The sequence below is a fragment of the Coregonus clupeaformis genome, chromosome 37 (assembly GCF_020615455.1).
Source record: "Coregonus clupeaformis isolate EN_2021a chromosome 37, ASM2061545v1, whole genome shotgun sequence".
NCBI lineage: Eukaryota > Metazoa > Chordata > Actinopteri > Salmoniformes > Salmonidae > Coregonus > Coregonus clupeaformis.
The window spans coordinates 14427213-14442121 of NC_059228.1; the positions used below are offsets into that span (position 1 = coordinate 14427213).

The following is a 14909-nucleotide window of genomic DNA, read 5'->3' on the forward strand; positions in this document are numbered from 1 at the left end:
TCCGTGTTGAGGGCGCAGAGTTGCAACTTGTACCAGAGGGAAATGTTATGCAGCAGAAAAATATTATTGTAGAAGGTAAGGATGGATCTGAAGAGCCATTTCCTCAGACTGGTGAGGAGGTGCCCAGTACGAGTGCTGGGGTGCAGGAGGGGGTTCATGTGGAGCTAATCTCCCAGGTAGTGGAGGAGATGCCCACTATGAGTACTGGGGTACAGGAGGGGGTTCATGTGGAGCTAGGCTCCCAGGTAGTGGAGGAGATGCCCACTACGTGTAATGGGGTTCAGGTGGGGCTAGTCTCCCAGGTAGTGGAGGAGATTCCTGGTACGAGTGATGGGGTGCAAGTGGGAAGTGTTGAAAGGGATGTGGTAGAGGGGAGTCAGTGGTCTGTGGCCTCAGTTGAGGAGGATCAGGAGAAGGATATGGATATCTCTCTTGATACAATATCAGCTGGTGAGGACTCAATTTATGATCTAGAGGAGGTAAATGGGTTTTTGGATCAGACTTTTGGGAAATCTGTCAAATTGGCAGATTATTTTGATGTTGATAAGTTTGTGAGGTCAGCTGTGATGTTACAGAAGACGGTGGGGTTAGACCAGTTGAGTGAGAAGAAGCGGTTTCGCTTGAGGAAATGTGTTACTGCTGTTGCAGCAGCAAAAGGTGGTGGGAAGCGTGGTCAGGTTAAGAGAACATTTAAATAATGATGATTATGCCTCATAAGGTGTTTTATTCTCTTTGTCTGGTTTCTCTGTGGTACCTTCTGCTTTCCTTTTTGTTTTCTATATGGAGATACTAAGGGTAGGTTCTCTCAATATTAATGGAGGAAGGGACAGGAATAAGAGGTCTTGGGTATTAGAAGTAATAAAACAGAAAAGGCTTAATGTAGTTTTCCTACAGGAGACACATAGTGATGAGGAAAATGAGGTTGACTGGGGTATGTGGTGGGAGGGGCAGCATATACTCAGTCATGGTGCTAACTTCGAATTGAATTTAAAGAGACTATCAGGGCCCTTGAACAGGACATCAAATCTATTGAATTGAAGTTGCTCACTCAGAATGACCCCGGACTAGTCATGAACTTACAGGACAAGAAACATGAACTGAGGTCGTTTCTGCATGAAAGAGTGAAGGGTGCCTTGATTAGGTCTCGTTTCGCTTCCCTGAAGGATATGGATGCTCCTAGCGATTTTTTTAAAACCTAGGACAGTCGACATTGCAACGTAAACAGATGGTCTGCCTTCGTCTCCCTGATGGGAAGGTGACCACGGATGACAGTGAAATGCATCAACATGCCGTGGATTTCTACTCTGCCCTCTATAAGGCGGAGGATTGTGACTCTCTGTGTACTGAACAGTTGTTACACGGTCTTCCTCAATTGGGACCTGAGCAAAGAGTCGTATTGGACTCTGACATTACACTGCAAGAGCTGTCCACAGCAGTTATGCAGCTCTCAACAGGCCGAGCCCCTGGCATTGATGGTTTACCATCTGAGTTTTATAAGCACTTTTGGGGGTCTATTGGGGTGGATTTTTATGAAGTGGTGTGTGAATCTTTTCATGAGGGCTCTCTTCCTGTATCTTGTTAACGTGCGGTACTTTCACTGTTGCCAAAAAAGGGGGATTTGGCTCTCATAAAAAATTGGAGACCTGTTGCTTTGCTGTGTGCAGAATATAAAATTGTTTCTAAATGTCTCTCAAACAGGTTGAAAGAGTATCTGGGATTGTTGGTCCACAAGGACCAGTCCTACTGTGTACCTGATCGCTCTATTGTTGATAACTTGTTTCTAATAAGAGATGTTTTAGACATTTGTAAACTGTCTGATGTAAATGTAGGTTTACTTTCTTTGGATCAGGAGAAGGCTTTTGATCGTGTGGACCACCAGTACTTGTTTAAAACAATGAAAGCCTTTGGGTTTGGGGATGTTTTTTTGTCTTGGATGAATTTACTGTATGCTGGGGCCTCATGTATGGTGAAGGTGGGGGGTGGTTTGAGTTGCCCCATCCCTGTCCAAAGGGGCATCAGGCAGGGATGCCCAATTTCAGGGCAGTTATATAGTCTGGCGATTGAACCAATGCTTTGTTTTTTAAGAGCGAAGCTTACTGGTTTATCTGTGCCAGGTGTAATGAAGGGTCCCACGATAGCACTGTCTGCGTATGCAGATGACGTGACAGTTTTTATTACAGGGGGTGAGGATGTTAAGGTTCTCTCAAACGCTTTAAAGGTGTATGAGGAGGCCTCCTCAGCTAGAGTCAATTGGGGAAAGAGTGAAGCGCTGTGGGCAGGTCAGCTTCAGATGGGGTCCGCTCCACGGTTACCAGGGGGGCTTCAGTGGGGCAGAGATGGGATGAAGACTTTGGGGAAAGACGATTCAGAAAAAGAACTGGGAGGGTGTAGTGGAGAAAGTGTGTGCCAGACTGTCAAGATGGAAATGGGTGCTGCCCCAGCTGTCTTATAGGGGAAGGGTACTGGTAGCTAATAATCTTGCTGCCTCTACCCTGTGGCACAGACTAATGATGTTGCAGCCACCAAAGGGTCTGATACAAGAGCTTCAGAGGACCCTTGTCAATTTCTTCTGGTCTGGACAACACTGGATTAAAGCTGCAGCCCTGTACCTGCCACTGCACGAGGGTGGGCAAGGCCTGGTGGACATTTCCTCTAGGATCATGGCTTTCCGGCTTCAAGCAGCCCAGAGACTGTTGTACAGTGACGGTTCTAGCTGGGTTGACACAGCTTACACATTGATGAGGAGAGCGGGCTGTTTGTTCTTAGACAAGCACCTTTTCCTCTTAAAGCTGGATGGGGGTGAGTTGCCTGGCCTGACTCCATTTTATGAGTCTGTTATGCAGGCTTGGAGAGTTCTGGTCAAGTCCCGTAAGGCCTGCACGCCACCAGGGATGTGGCTTTTTGAAGAGCCTCTTTTTCACAACACTGCCATCCAGTCCCGTGTTCTGGGTTCAGCTAGCCTACGTTCATGCCTGTTAGGCGTGGGGTGTACTAAGCTGGGTCATCTGATGCGGAACAGGAATAGGTCGTTGGAGGAGCTGGGAGAAAGAGCGGGGATCCGATCGTCTCGCCTACTGAGGAAGGTCGTCGCTGAGGTCTGTGACTCCTTGCCAGTACTTCATCTGCAGAATGTGACTGACACTTCCAATTCTGATCGGTGGAAGGAGGGTCTGGATTATGTGTGTCCCTGCACTGATTGTTAGTGCTGCGGCGGGGGCATTCGAGGAGGACGTGGGGATGCTGCTTTCCTTCGATACCCCGGAGCTGGGGGAGTTCAAGGAGGTGGGAAAGAAGGCCATGTACAGAATATGTTGTGATGTCACGAGAGGCTGTGTCCTGGAGGGACGTTACATCCCCCTGAGGTGGCTGCAAACCCAGACAGCTATGGCTCCATCTGCTGGTATGGTCGGGAACTCCACCCCTCTATGGCCAATCTTCCCACGCAGCTGAAACAAATGAGGAGCTGATGAGCTGAAGGTTTGGGAAGGGAAGAGACACAGTCTCCAAGCTGGGCTCTCTGGAGGACAAGAGTGCTGCACGTCCACTTCCATGAGGAATATAAGGATTTGGAGATACTTACCTTTGGGAAATACTCACCTTTGGATATATGCACCTGTGGAAATACGTGTGGGACATTTGGAAGGACGTTTTGCTGGGTTGGCCACTAGCTGCAACGTGGAATACAGTAAGACTGGGGAAAAGTTATTTGAGCGAGGGGAGAGTTATGATTTTGGATGTGGAAGAGACATCCCTGAACTGTTAACCCTTAAGAGCCACCAGAGAACAGAATTGTGTTATACTTTCGTTAGTTTCCCAAGACCTTTAATAAAATCCTTGTTTTGGTTGAACCTGGTCTCCTTGCACTACTTGAGCAATCCCGCTGAAAGCTGTGTAGCCTCTCGTGACATCACAATGTGTAAAGGTGTCCCATGCCTCTTCCCTGGAAGGGGTAAAATCGACGAGGTGGGCGGCTGTGCTTGGTCCAGGTGCCTCCCCAAAAGGCTGTTGGCGATCATTATACAAACTGCCTATTGATAAGATGACAGCTGACCTCCAATGGAGGATAATACATGGAGCCATAGCCACCAACATGTATCTGGTACACCTGGATCTTACTGTTGGGGAGGGGTGTCCATTCTGTGCTGAGTCTGAAACTCTGTCACATCTGTTTTTACAGTGTCCCAGGTTGGTCGGGATGATTGACCTGATCACTAATTGGTTCTCGACGTTGGGAGAGGTTTTCTCTTCCCAACTGTATATATTTGGGCCAAAGTACAGGTTTAGTCAAAACGGTGTAGTTGTGTTGCTTAATTTTGTGTTAGGGGCAGCAAAATTAGCGATATGGAAGACCTGAGAGAACAGTATTCAGGGACAGGGGTCTGTGGATGTGGTGGGAATGCTGGAGGGAATGTTGGCAGCGAGACTAAGGGTTGAGTTTGCCTATTATAAACTTGTCAACAATATTGATCTGTTTATGAGTATATGGGGTATTGAGAGGCTGTTGTGTTTAGTTACTGTGGAGGAGGAATTGGAGTTGTGTTTTTAATTGATGTGTAACTACGGTTTTGTATGAGTATTTATTGTGTGGTGGGCTCCCAGACCCAATAAAGATTATTTAAAACTCAAATCTCTCTCTCTCTCTCTCTCTACCTCTCTCTCTCTCTCTACCTGTCACAAACGAGACTCCCGCTGTTCCTCCTGCTCACCACCAGAGGGAACCCTCTCCTGAGTATTAAACCCCTGAACTACATTTCCCACATACCTGGCTCTGATTACCGTTGCACCTGACTCCCATCAGTAGACTATTTAGGTGCTCTCAAACTCTCTCTCTTTGCGAAGTCTTGTTTACCCTGGTGATCATTTCTGAGCGTTTCGCCTGTGTCTGTCTGCCCGTGGATTTACTCTGGACTGTTTTCCCTCCTTGATTCTTTGCTGCCTGCCCTGGACTATATTCTTTACTGGACTGATTTTTGTAAGCTTGCTGCCTGCCCTGACCTTATGCCTGTACCTGGATTACGAGTTGCCTTATCCCTACTGCTGTGTCTGCTGGCGATTGACCCTGTTTGTACGACCCAGATTGTAATAAAACTGCAAATGGATCCTCACTCTCCTGGAGCGTCATTACAGAAGACTTCGCCAACACACGATCCAGCAGCTCTGGTTCAGATGTCCACGGAGATCTCCACTCAAGCTCACCAACTCGCCATTCATCAACAGCAGCTAACCCATTTAACTACAGTAACAGAGGAACTCGTCAGGACGCTACAGAGGTTGCCGGTGTCGCTAACGAACCCAGCCCCTCCTCCACCGAACGCGAGTGTGGGCGCTTCTCCACCACCGTCACTCACAGTTAACCCACGTCTGGCTCTCCCTGATAAGTTCGACGGCAACCCAACTAAAAGTAAGGGATTTCTACTGCAATGTTCATTATTCATTGATCAACAACCAGCTATGTATGTCACCGATGCCAGCAAGATTTCCTTGGTATGCTCACTCCTCGCTGACAAGGCGTTAGAGTGGGTGACGGCGGTTTGGAGAGAGGATGGCACTGCTTTTCCATCGTTTGGTACCTTTCTTCAACGCTTCGGGAAATATTTGAACACCCGGAGGGAGGTATGAGAGCTGATGACCGACTACTTGCGTTGAGCCAGGGCAGGAATACCGCAGCAGAATATGCTTTGACATTTCGCACTCTAGCAGCTCAAACCGACTGGGTGGAGAGCACACTTAAACTGCTCTTTCGCAAGGGACTCAGCTTGGAGTTGCAATCCGAACTGGCCTGCCGAGATGAAGGGAAATCGCTGAATCAATTCATCGAACTAACCATTCAGATTGACAATCTGATTCGTTCACGTCGTCCACTCAGAACGGTACCCACCAGCACACAATACCCGGTCACTCTGTCTCAAACTGAACCCATGCAGCTCGGATATACTCACCTGACTCCGGAAGAACGAGAACGCCGCATACGTCAACATCTCTGCCTCTATTGTGGTCAACCGGGCCATCTGAGGGCGTTTTGCCCCACAAGACCACCTCCTCGTAATCCCTCTTCGGTGAGTCCTTGTGTTCAAGCACATCATTCCAGTTCTTGCATCAAAGTACCTATAGTATTATCTCTAGAGGGCAATCATATATCCACATCAGCTCTATTAGACTCAGGAGCAGCCGGGAACTTTATGTCTCACGAGTTTGCCCAACAACAACAACTCCCATTAATCTCCTGTAACTCTCAATTAGCAGTGGAGGCGCTAGATGGACGGCCTCTTGGCGATGGGAGGGTCCTGCACACCACCGTGGACCTTCAACTACAGACCGGTACCCTTCACACTGAGGTAATTCGTTTCTACGTCATCTCATCACCTCATAACCCGGTTATTCTTGGACTCCCCTGGCTACGTCAACATAATCCCCTCATCTCATGGAGGGAGGGTCGTATCATCAAATGGGACCCGTCATGTCACTCCAACTGCTTAACTGGCAGCCCTTCACTCTCCATTCAGACCGTCACGCTAAAGGACGAGCCGGTCCTTTTCCCCACTCTTCCCATTGAATACTCTGACCTCATCGAAGCTTTTAGCAAGACCAAGGCGATGGAACTCCCCCTCCACCGATCAAGCGACTGTTCCATCGAACTATTACCAGGCACAACACCACCTAAGGGCCGAATCTTCCCCTATCACAACCCGAATCAGAAGCCATGAACAACTACATCGAGGAGGAACTTTCGAAGGGGTTCATTAGAACGTCGACATCACCTGCAGCCTCTGGCTTCTTCTTTGTTAAAAAAAAAGACGGTGGCCTACGCCCCTGTATCGACTACCGGGGTCTCAACGACATCACCGTCAAGTTTCGATATCCTTTACCGCTGGTACCAGCTGCCCTAGAACAACTCCGCAAAGCCAAGTACTTCTCCAAACTGGACCTCCGCAGCGCCTACAATCTCATTCGCATCCGGGACGGTGATGAATGGAAGACAGCCTTCTCTACCAGCACTGGGCACTATGAGTATTTGGTGATGCCTTTCGGGCTGTCCAATAGTCCGTCCGTATTTCAGTCGTTTATCAATGACGTCTTTCGGGACATGCTTAATCGTTGGGTAATTGTTTACATCGATGACATTCTCGTCTATTCCAACACCTATGAGGAACACGTGCAACACGTGAGAACAGTATTACAACGACTCATTGATCACCAATTATACGCCAAAGCAGAGAAGTGCGAATTTCACCAGACTTCCACGTCTTTCTTGGGCTACATCATCAACCAGGAGGGAGTCGCCATGGACGAGAAGAAGGTCAAGGCCGTTCTAGACTGGCCACTGCCAGTAACCTTAAAGGAGTTACAACGCTTCTTGGGATTTGCGAACTTCTACCGACGCTTCATCAGGAATTTCAGCTCGGTAGCCTCTCCCTTAACCTCTATGACTAAGAGAAATGCACCACACCTCACCTGGTCAACTACAGCACAGGAGGCTTTCGCAGAACTCAAGTCACGTTTCACATCTGCCCCCATCCTCCACCACCCTAATCCTGAAATCCCGTTTACAGTTGAGGTGGACGCTTCCTAATACGGGCATTGGAGCCATCCTCTCACAGCGGCACGGATCCCCACTCAAGCTCTATCCGTGCGCCTATTACTCCCGCAAACTTAGTCCAGCCGAACAGAACTATGACGCCGGAAACCGAGAACTGTTGGCCATGAAAGCAGCTATGGAGGAGTGGCGTCATTGGCTGGAGGGAGCTAAACACCCGTTTGTGATTCTAACTGACCACAAGAATCTGGAATACTTGCGATCTGCCAAGAGACTGAATCCCAGACAAGCGAGGTGGGCTCTCTTCTTTACACGATTTGACTTCACCGTTACCTATCGTCCCGGTTCAAAGAACACCAAAGCAGACGCATTATCACGCCAACACGACGGTGTAGTTCCCACTGAATCCAAGGAAACCCTGCTTCCTGAGTCATTAATCGTGGCCCCTATTCAGTGGGACATCATGACAGAGCTCACCCAGGCCAATTCACAAAAGACCCCTCCTCCCGAATGCCCCCCTAACAAAACTTTTGTACCTCAGGATCTCTGTCAGAAAGTGCTACAGCAAGTTCACTCCGTACTCAGCTCCGGTCATCCTGGAATCGCTGCCACTGTTCACCTGCTTCAGAACAGCTTTTGGTAGCCAACCTTGCGGGCAGACACAATAAAATTCATTAACGAATGCACCACCTGTAACACAAGCAAACATCTCAGACAACTACCATCGGGCCTACTGCAACCACTGCCAGTTCCCCACCGACCATGGTCCCATCTTGCCATAGACTTTATTACCGATCTTCCCAAGTCCAATGGGAACACCACAATACTCACTGTCATAGATCGCTTCTCCAAGGCCTGCCGGTTGATTCCACTTCCCAAACTGCCCACAGCATTGGAAACAGCCGAACTCATGTGCAACCTTGTGTTTCGCTTCTATGGCCTTCTATGGCTGTCGGACCGGGGGCCCCAATTCACATCCAGAGTATGGTCAGCATTCTTCCAACAACTCAACATCAACATTAGCCTCACTTCAGGATATCACCCACAATCTAATGGTCAGACAGAACGCCTCAATCAGGAGATCACCCGGTTTCTCAGAGCCTACTGTCATCAGAACCAAGCAGACTGGAGTCGATTCCTCATGTGGGCGGAGTATGCACAGAACTCACTCCAGAAACCCTCCACCGGTCTAACTCCATTCCAATGTGTCATGGGCTTCCAACCTCCCCTATTTCCATGGTCAGGGGAACCCACCGAGGTACCCTCTGTCAACGACTGGCTCCAGAGAAGCGAGGACATCTGGAGTCAGGCTCACACCCACTTGCTACGTGCTGTCAGGAAACAGAAGTTGCAGGCCAATCGTCACCGTCGCCCCAATCCCGAATATACTCCAGGTCAATGGGTCTGGCTATCCACTCGAGACCTACGCCTCAGACTTCCTTGCAAGAAACTCAGTCCCAGGTATGTAGGTCCCTTCCAAATTGTTAAACAGATTACACCAGTTTCCTTCCGTTTGGCATTACCCTCTAATTATCGTATCTCTCCCACTTTTCATGTATCACTTCTCAAACCCGCTGGTGGTCCGAGAGCGGAGGAGGAGGAGCAGACCAGTGATCAGGGCCCCCACCCATCTTGGTGGACGGCGAGGAGGCATATCAGGTTCGAGATCTACTCGATTCCAGACGCCGGGGCAGGCTCCTCCAATATCTGGTGGATTGGGAGGGGTACGGACCGGAAGAGCGATCCTGGGTTAATACAGAGGACATACTCGACCCCGCACTCATGACTGAGTTCCATAGGACGCACCCGGAGAAACCGGCCCCCGACCTCGAGGAAGACCCCGGCGTCGTTCGCCTCTTGCGTCAGGAGCCGCTCGCAGGGGGCTCTGTCACAAACGAGACTCCGCTGTTCCTCCTGCTCACCACCAGAGGGAACCCTCTCCTGAGTATTAAACCCCTGAACTACATTTCCCACATACCTGGCTCTGATTACCGTTGCACCTGACTCCCATCAGTAGACTATTTAGGTGCTCTCAAACTCTCTCTCTTTGCGAAGTCTTGTTTACCCTGGTGATCATTTCTGAGCGTTTTCACCTGTGTCTGTCTGCCCGTGGATTTACTCTGGACTGTTTTCCCTCCTTGATTCTTTGCTGCCTGCCCTGGACTATATTCTTTACTGGACTGATTTTTGTAAGCTTGCTGCCTGCCCTGACCTTATGCCTGTACCTGGATTACGAGTTGCCTTATCCCTACTGCTGTGTCTGCTGGCGATTGACCCTGTTTGTACGACCCAGATTGTAATAAAACTGCAAATGGATCCTCACTCTCCTGGAGCGTCATTACACTACCTCTCTCTCTCTACCTCTCTCTCTCTCTCTCTACCTCTCTCTCTCTCTACCTCTCTCTCTCTCTCGTCTTCTGAGAATACTATTATTAGGTCTAAAATCCACACAGAGCTGTCATTTACACCTCCTAGAACCAATATTTTCTGACATTGTAAAACCCATGAGATCATGTTGTCATAGATATGGAATGGATGTTCAAAACACCATGCACAATATAGCTGCCTGAAAGGGATAAAATGATAGCTTTCTGAAACTAATATAAGGGCTTTCTGAATATTGACAAATTACAAATAAGTACAAAATGAGATTTCAACACCTGTTTTTCATTTAATTTGGCTACTTAATATTTGTTACACCAATGTGCACACTGCCCACAAAATGAAGTGGAAACTGAGCTGCACTTCATAACCTCCTGCCAAATGTATGATCATATTAGAGACACATATTTCCCTCAGATTACACAGACCCACAAAGAATTTGAAAATAACTCAAATTTTTATCAACTCCCATATCTATACCACAGTGTGCCATCACTTCAGCAATATTTTTCACTCGTTGCCACAAGAAAAGGGCAACCAGTGAAGAACAAATATCATTGTGCATACAAACCATATTTATGTTTATTTATTTTCCCTTCTGTACTTTAACTATTTGCACAACATTACAATACTGTATATAGCCATAATATGACATTTGAAATGTCTCTATTCCTTTGGAACTTTTGTGAGTGTTTACTGTTAATTTTTTATTGTTTATTTCACTTTTGTTTATTATCTATTTCACTTGCTTTGGCAATGTAAACATATGTTTCCCATGCCAATAAAGCCCTTTGAATTGAATTGAGCAAATGAAGAAGAAGAAGAAGAAGAGAGAGGTCTAATTATAGTTGTTCAGAGGTTTGTAAACAGGCTTTGCCAAACTGACAGAACGTGTCAACATGAAAGAAAACACTGATTGGTCAGTCAAATGCCTGCGGAAGACCACCAGGCAAATGTTTGAGCAAGCCGACGTTTATTGGACATCGCGTCTGAAGCTTTGTGACAGATCCAATAGATAGTTTGCCATGGCCTGCATTTCAAAGCTTTGACTTCTACACCAATCACCACATGAATGAAACAGGCAGGGTATAGAAGCCTAGACGTGAACATCCTCTAGCACTGAAGCCAACGTTCTCTTTTTGTTGGATAATTGGTATGGTAGGCCAGGCCTATTTCTTATCCTGTTAATAGACCTACTGAGTAATATACCTCTAAATACGGTATTGAGGACCAATAGCCTAACTGCATAATATAATATAGAATAGAATAAAATAACTTTAGGCTATTCTTTCTAGAGGGATTATGAGCAGTGCATGCTCAATCTCAATGTTGGTCTTCAAGTGTCCAATGCAATAAGCTTCAAAAAATGTATACATTCTTCAGGAACATCAAGTAGGCCTATCTGAACAATACAACACAACAACAAAAAGTCCGCCCCGACGACAGGAGCAGATCACATGTCATTGACATTTTTTCAGGCTTTTATTTTCATTATCCGACACATTTTCTCTCTCGAGGCTGCGAAGTGCTGTGTAAACAAAGCATTTCCCAAAGAGTCCCTAGAAATTCTGGTGAGTGGGGACTCAAATCAATACTTATCAATACTTAAACCCATTATGGGGTTTGATCATTTTCTTATTAAAGAAAACCATCATTTATTGTGCGCCAAGATGGCAATGTCCATTCATTTTTTTTTTTGTTGCACAGGCAACATGTTTTCTCAGACATGTCAATAAAAATAAACACGTAAAAAATGATAAATAGTGATGGTAGAATAATAATTCGGGTGCATACCCACTGCTTTGATGACAAACCCTTTGGGTGACCTCAGCGCTCTGCGCATCCAAGCTTCCCTCAGCACCTCTATGTTGTTGGCATTCCCATGGACGAACAACACCAAATTCTCCATCCATCCTTGAAAGTAAACTTCAGCTATAGCTTTCACAAGTCTTTTATTCCAAAAACTGCGCAGATTTTGCGCTTTAAAATCCGCAAAAATCTCCTGCCCGCTTGCAGCGTTGTATTTCCCTCCACCCGTGGCTATCGAGCACTCCTCGTCATTGCAGAAGACCAGCGCGAGCGAGGCGGTCGACAGTTGGACGATCCGCTGTTGTTGTGACATTTTCGTTGTTATGTCGGATTTGCTCGATTCCAGGTGAGAAATATCATGCTACAGGCACCATCAAAGATCGAAGCTCTTCTTCCAACTCATAAAGTGATGCTACTCCCCCATACTCTCCTTTGAACGCTAGAATTTGTAAAACATTCCGACAGTGGCTGTGAGCTGTGCCTGTAATTTAGAGGAGCGCAGACTGGGGTAGTTTCTCCTGCTTCCAAGGTAACCGGTGGTGACACGGGCAGAGGAGGCGGAGGATGCTGATAATCAGCTAGTTGTGACAGGGCCAATAAAATTAGTCTCAGGTTGGCTATTGAATAGGCCCTTGCTATCCGGGATCCTTGGGAGTCGGGACGTCCCTACCCCATTTAAGTTCAAATGGTTAAAGTAAGGGTTAGGGGTAGGTAAGGGTTAGGGTAGGGTTTAGGGGCAATGACGTCCCAAGGATACAATATATCACTAACCCTATTGAATAGCCATTCAACTGGAACCTGACAGACAGGTGCGAATCTCGACTGTTACCTATAGGCCTACACAAAAGTAAAGGTTCATGGAGGGTCCTTTAGGGGTTCTTCAAATTGAAACTGTGGGGGAATAAGTTCTTCAAATAACTCTTTAAAAGGGTTCTTCAAAGAACCCCTTTTAATTGATCCCCGAAGAACCTTTTGAATAACATTTTGGGGTACATTTTGTAACTACTCCCCCCTCCCCTCTTATTATTAGTAATACTCTTAACAATAACAACAATAACACAATATTTTAGTTGTCAGTGTTTATTAGGATTTTAGTGGCAAAGCAGAATAAAAAAATCTAAATATAAGGTAAACTCCCAGCAGAGCCCCATGTCCAATAGGTATATCCTCTGGCATGTGGATGTTAATATGTTGATGTTCTCCGTATCCATAGCCAGAATGATTTTTCAGTGCATGGTGATCGAACAGGTTTCCTTTTAAGTTCATCAGAGGTGTAGGGAGGGTGAAGTCTGTGAATCCAAAAAATAGTAATTATACAGATGATTAATAAAACATGCACACGACAGTATTCATACCTTGGTTTTTGTGGTAAATGTGGATGAATAAAACTCTTTTGATAATGGTTTTCATACACATACCTTGTCCATAATGTAGAGGCCTATGGGATTTTCCTTGAAGAGGTAAGGGAGGATTGTACATGTATGCATAACATACCAATACCAATTGAAATACCTTTGTATACCTCCTCGTCTGTAAACCTGCAGACACAGACACAAAAGTGAGCAGTTCAGTCATCTGCACCCAATACAGCTAGCCTTCAAACATATTCTTATAGCATACATATTCTTACCTCTTTGTTGATTGATATCCATTGAATTGTGTCCATTTTCTGTTTTAGAAAGATTTGCACAAAGATGAAAAGATAGATGGTATCATCATAAAACAATATCAATTTAGGACATACAAGAGACAAACCTTACCTTAAATTGTGGAGGTCTTTATATTTTTCTGTTAAGTGCCTGCACCTGCTGTCCTTTCAAATTCAAATCCGAATGTTTCAGTTGGGCAGTTAGGTTCCTGCAAGAACCCCCACCAACTAATGAGGTTCCTCGATGAACCCCACCTCCTATGGGGTTCTTGGAAGTACCTTTTGGGGGCAATTTTCAGTGCTAAGAACCCTAAGGTTCTTCGAATAATTTTGAGGATCTTAGAAGAACCCTTGTTGAAGCCCTAATTTTTAGAGTATACTACGGTCTATGATTTTGACGCATTGCCATTCAAGCATAATAATATGCATATTATGCAAGGTTATAATTATACACCAACCGCACTCTAAACCCAAATACACTTGCCATGTTGCATATAATAAATAAACCATTTAATTATTTAACACGTGTGACATAGTAACACATGTAGACTATGTCTATTTAATTAGGGCTGGTATCAAAATGATATTCTGGATGACATTGAAATACACATGGGCCTACCGATGGGCTTTTCTAAAGTCAATAATCTCCAACAGTTCTTAGTTGGCATGTAGAAATTAGATAGGCCTAGCCATTTCATTCTGTAGGCTCCGTAATTATATCATGAATGCAAGACTTCATGCAAGAAAAAATATGTGCAAATGCCCTTGCTCACAGAAAACACAAGACAGATGTTGTTTGTTCAGTATACATCAATAGTAGCAGGTTAGGGTTTGGAATCAGACCAGCTTCAAGGTTCCTGTTCAAGGTTTCTCTTATAAATGGTTCCTACATCAGAAAAGCACACAGGATAGCTCATAGCGCCAGGCTTGAAAGCAACTTTTGTTGAGGGCTAGGCCTTTTAAATGAGGGCACCTCTTTCCTCTCTCACTAGACTGTGTTGCTCTGGGTTACTTCTTCCAACAGCCAAATAACTTGATGCCAATAAGAACATTTTCGCAAAAGGGTGCCATAGTTCTTTAGTTGTGGTACATGGAACTTACATGCAATGCCACAGGGCACAGGAAAAACAAACACTCGCTCAGTGGCTCTCATGAAAGTTTGGTAACCAGTAACCACTGCCCTATATAGATAGATAGCTACATTGAGAACCATTCCCTCCCATATGTTTTTACTACAGACACCCCATTAGGCCAGGCTTTTTCTCCAGCCTTTTAAAGGCCCAGTCAGAGCCACAGACAGACAGACAGACAGACAGACAGACAGACAGACAGCTCATATATCACAGTCTCAGAGAGCCCCTCAGGTCTATAGTTTCAGGGGCACTCAGAGCCCTGTACAAGTAGAGGGGCCACCCTGACTCCTTGTGGTATTAAGCCCAGTGCTTGAACAGGATATTGCGTTTCCTCCGTACATGAAAATAATACATCACCCAGACTACATGATGAATTATGTGCTGTGTTTAACCGGCGGTGGAG

General features: G+C 46.0%; 1 protein-coding gene across 1 annotated transcript in view; it reads right to left on the minus strand.

Annotated features, from left to right (window-relative positions):
- The window catches only part of LOC121553542 (storkhead-box protein 1-like), a 70312-nt gene extending 58101 nt beyond the window's left edge, over positions 1–12211 (minus strand). Inside the window, exon 1 of the mRNA XM_041866727.2 lies at positions 11711–12211. Within this exon, the coding sequence (XP_041722661.2) occupies positions 11711–12038 (328 nt within the window). The 5' untranslated portion in view covers positions 12039–12211. The remainder of the gene's footprint in view (positions 1–11710) is intronic.
- Positions 12212–14909: the final 2698 nt, after the last annotated feature.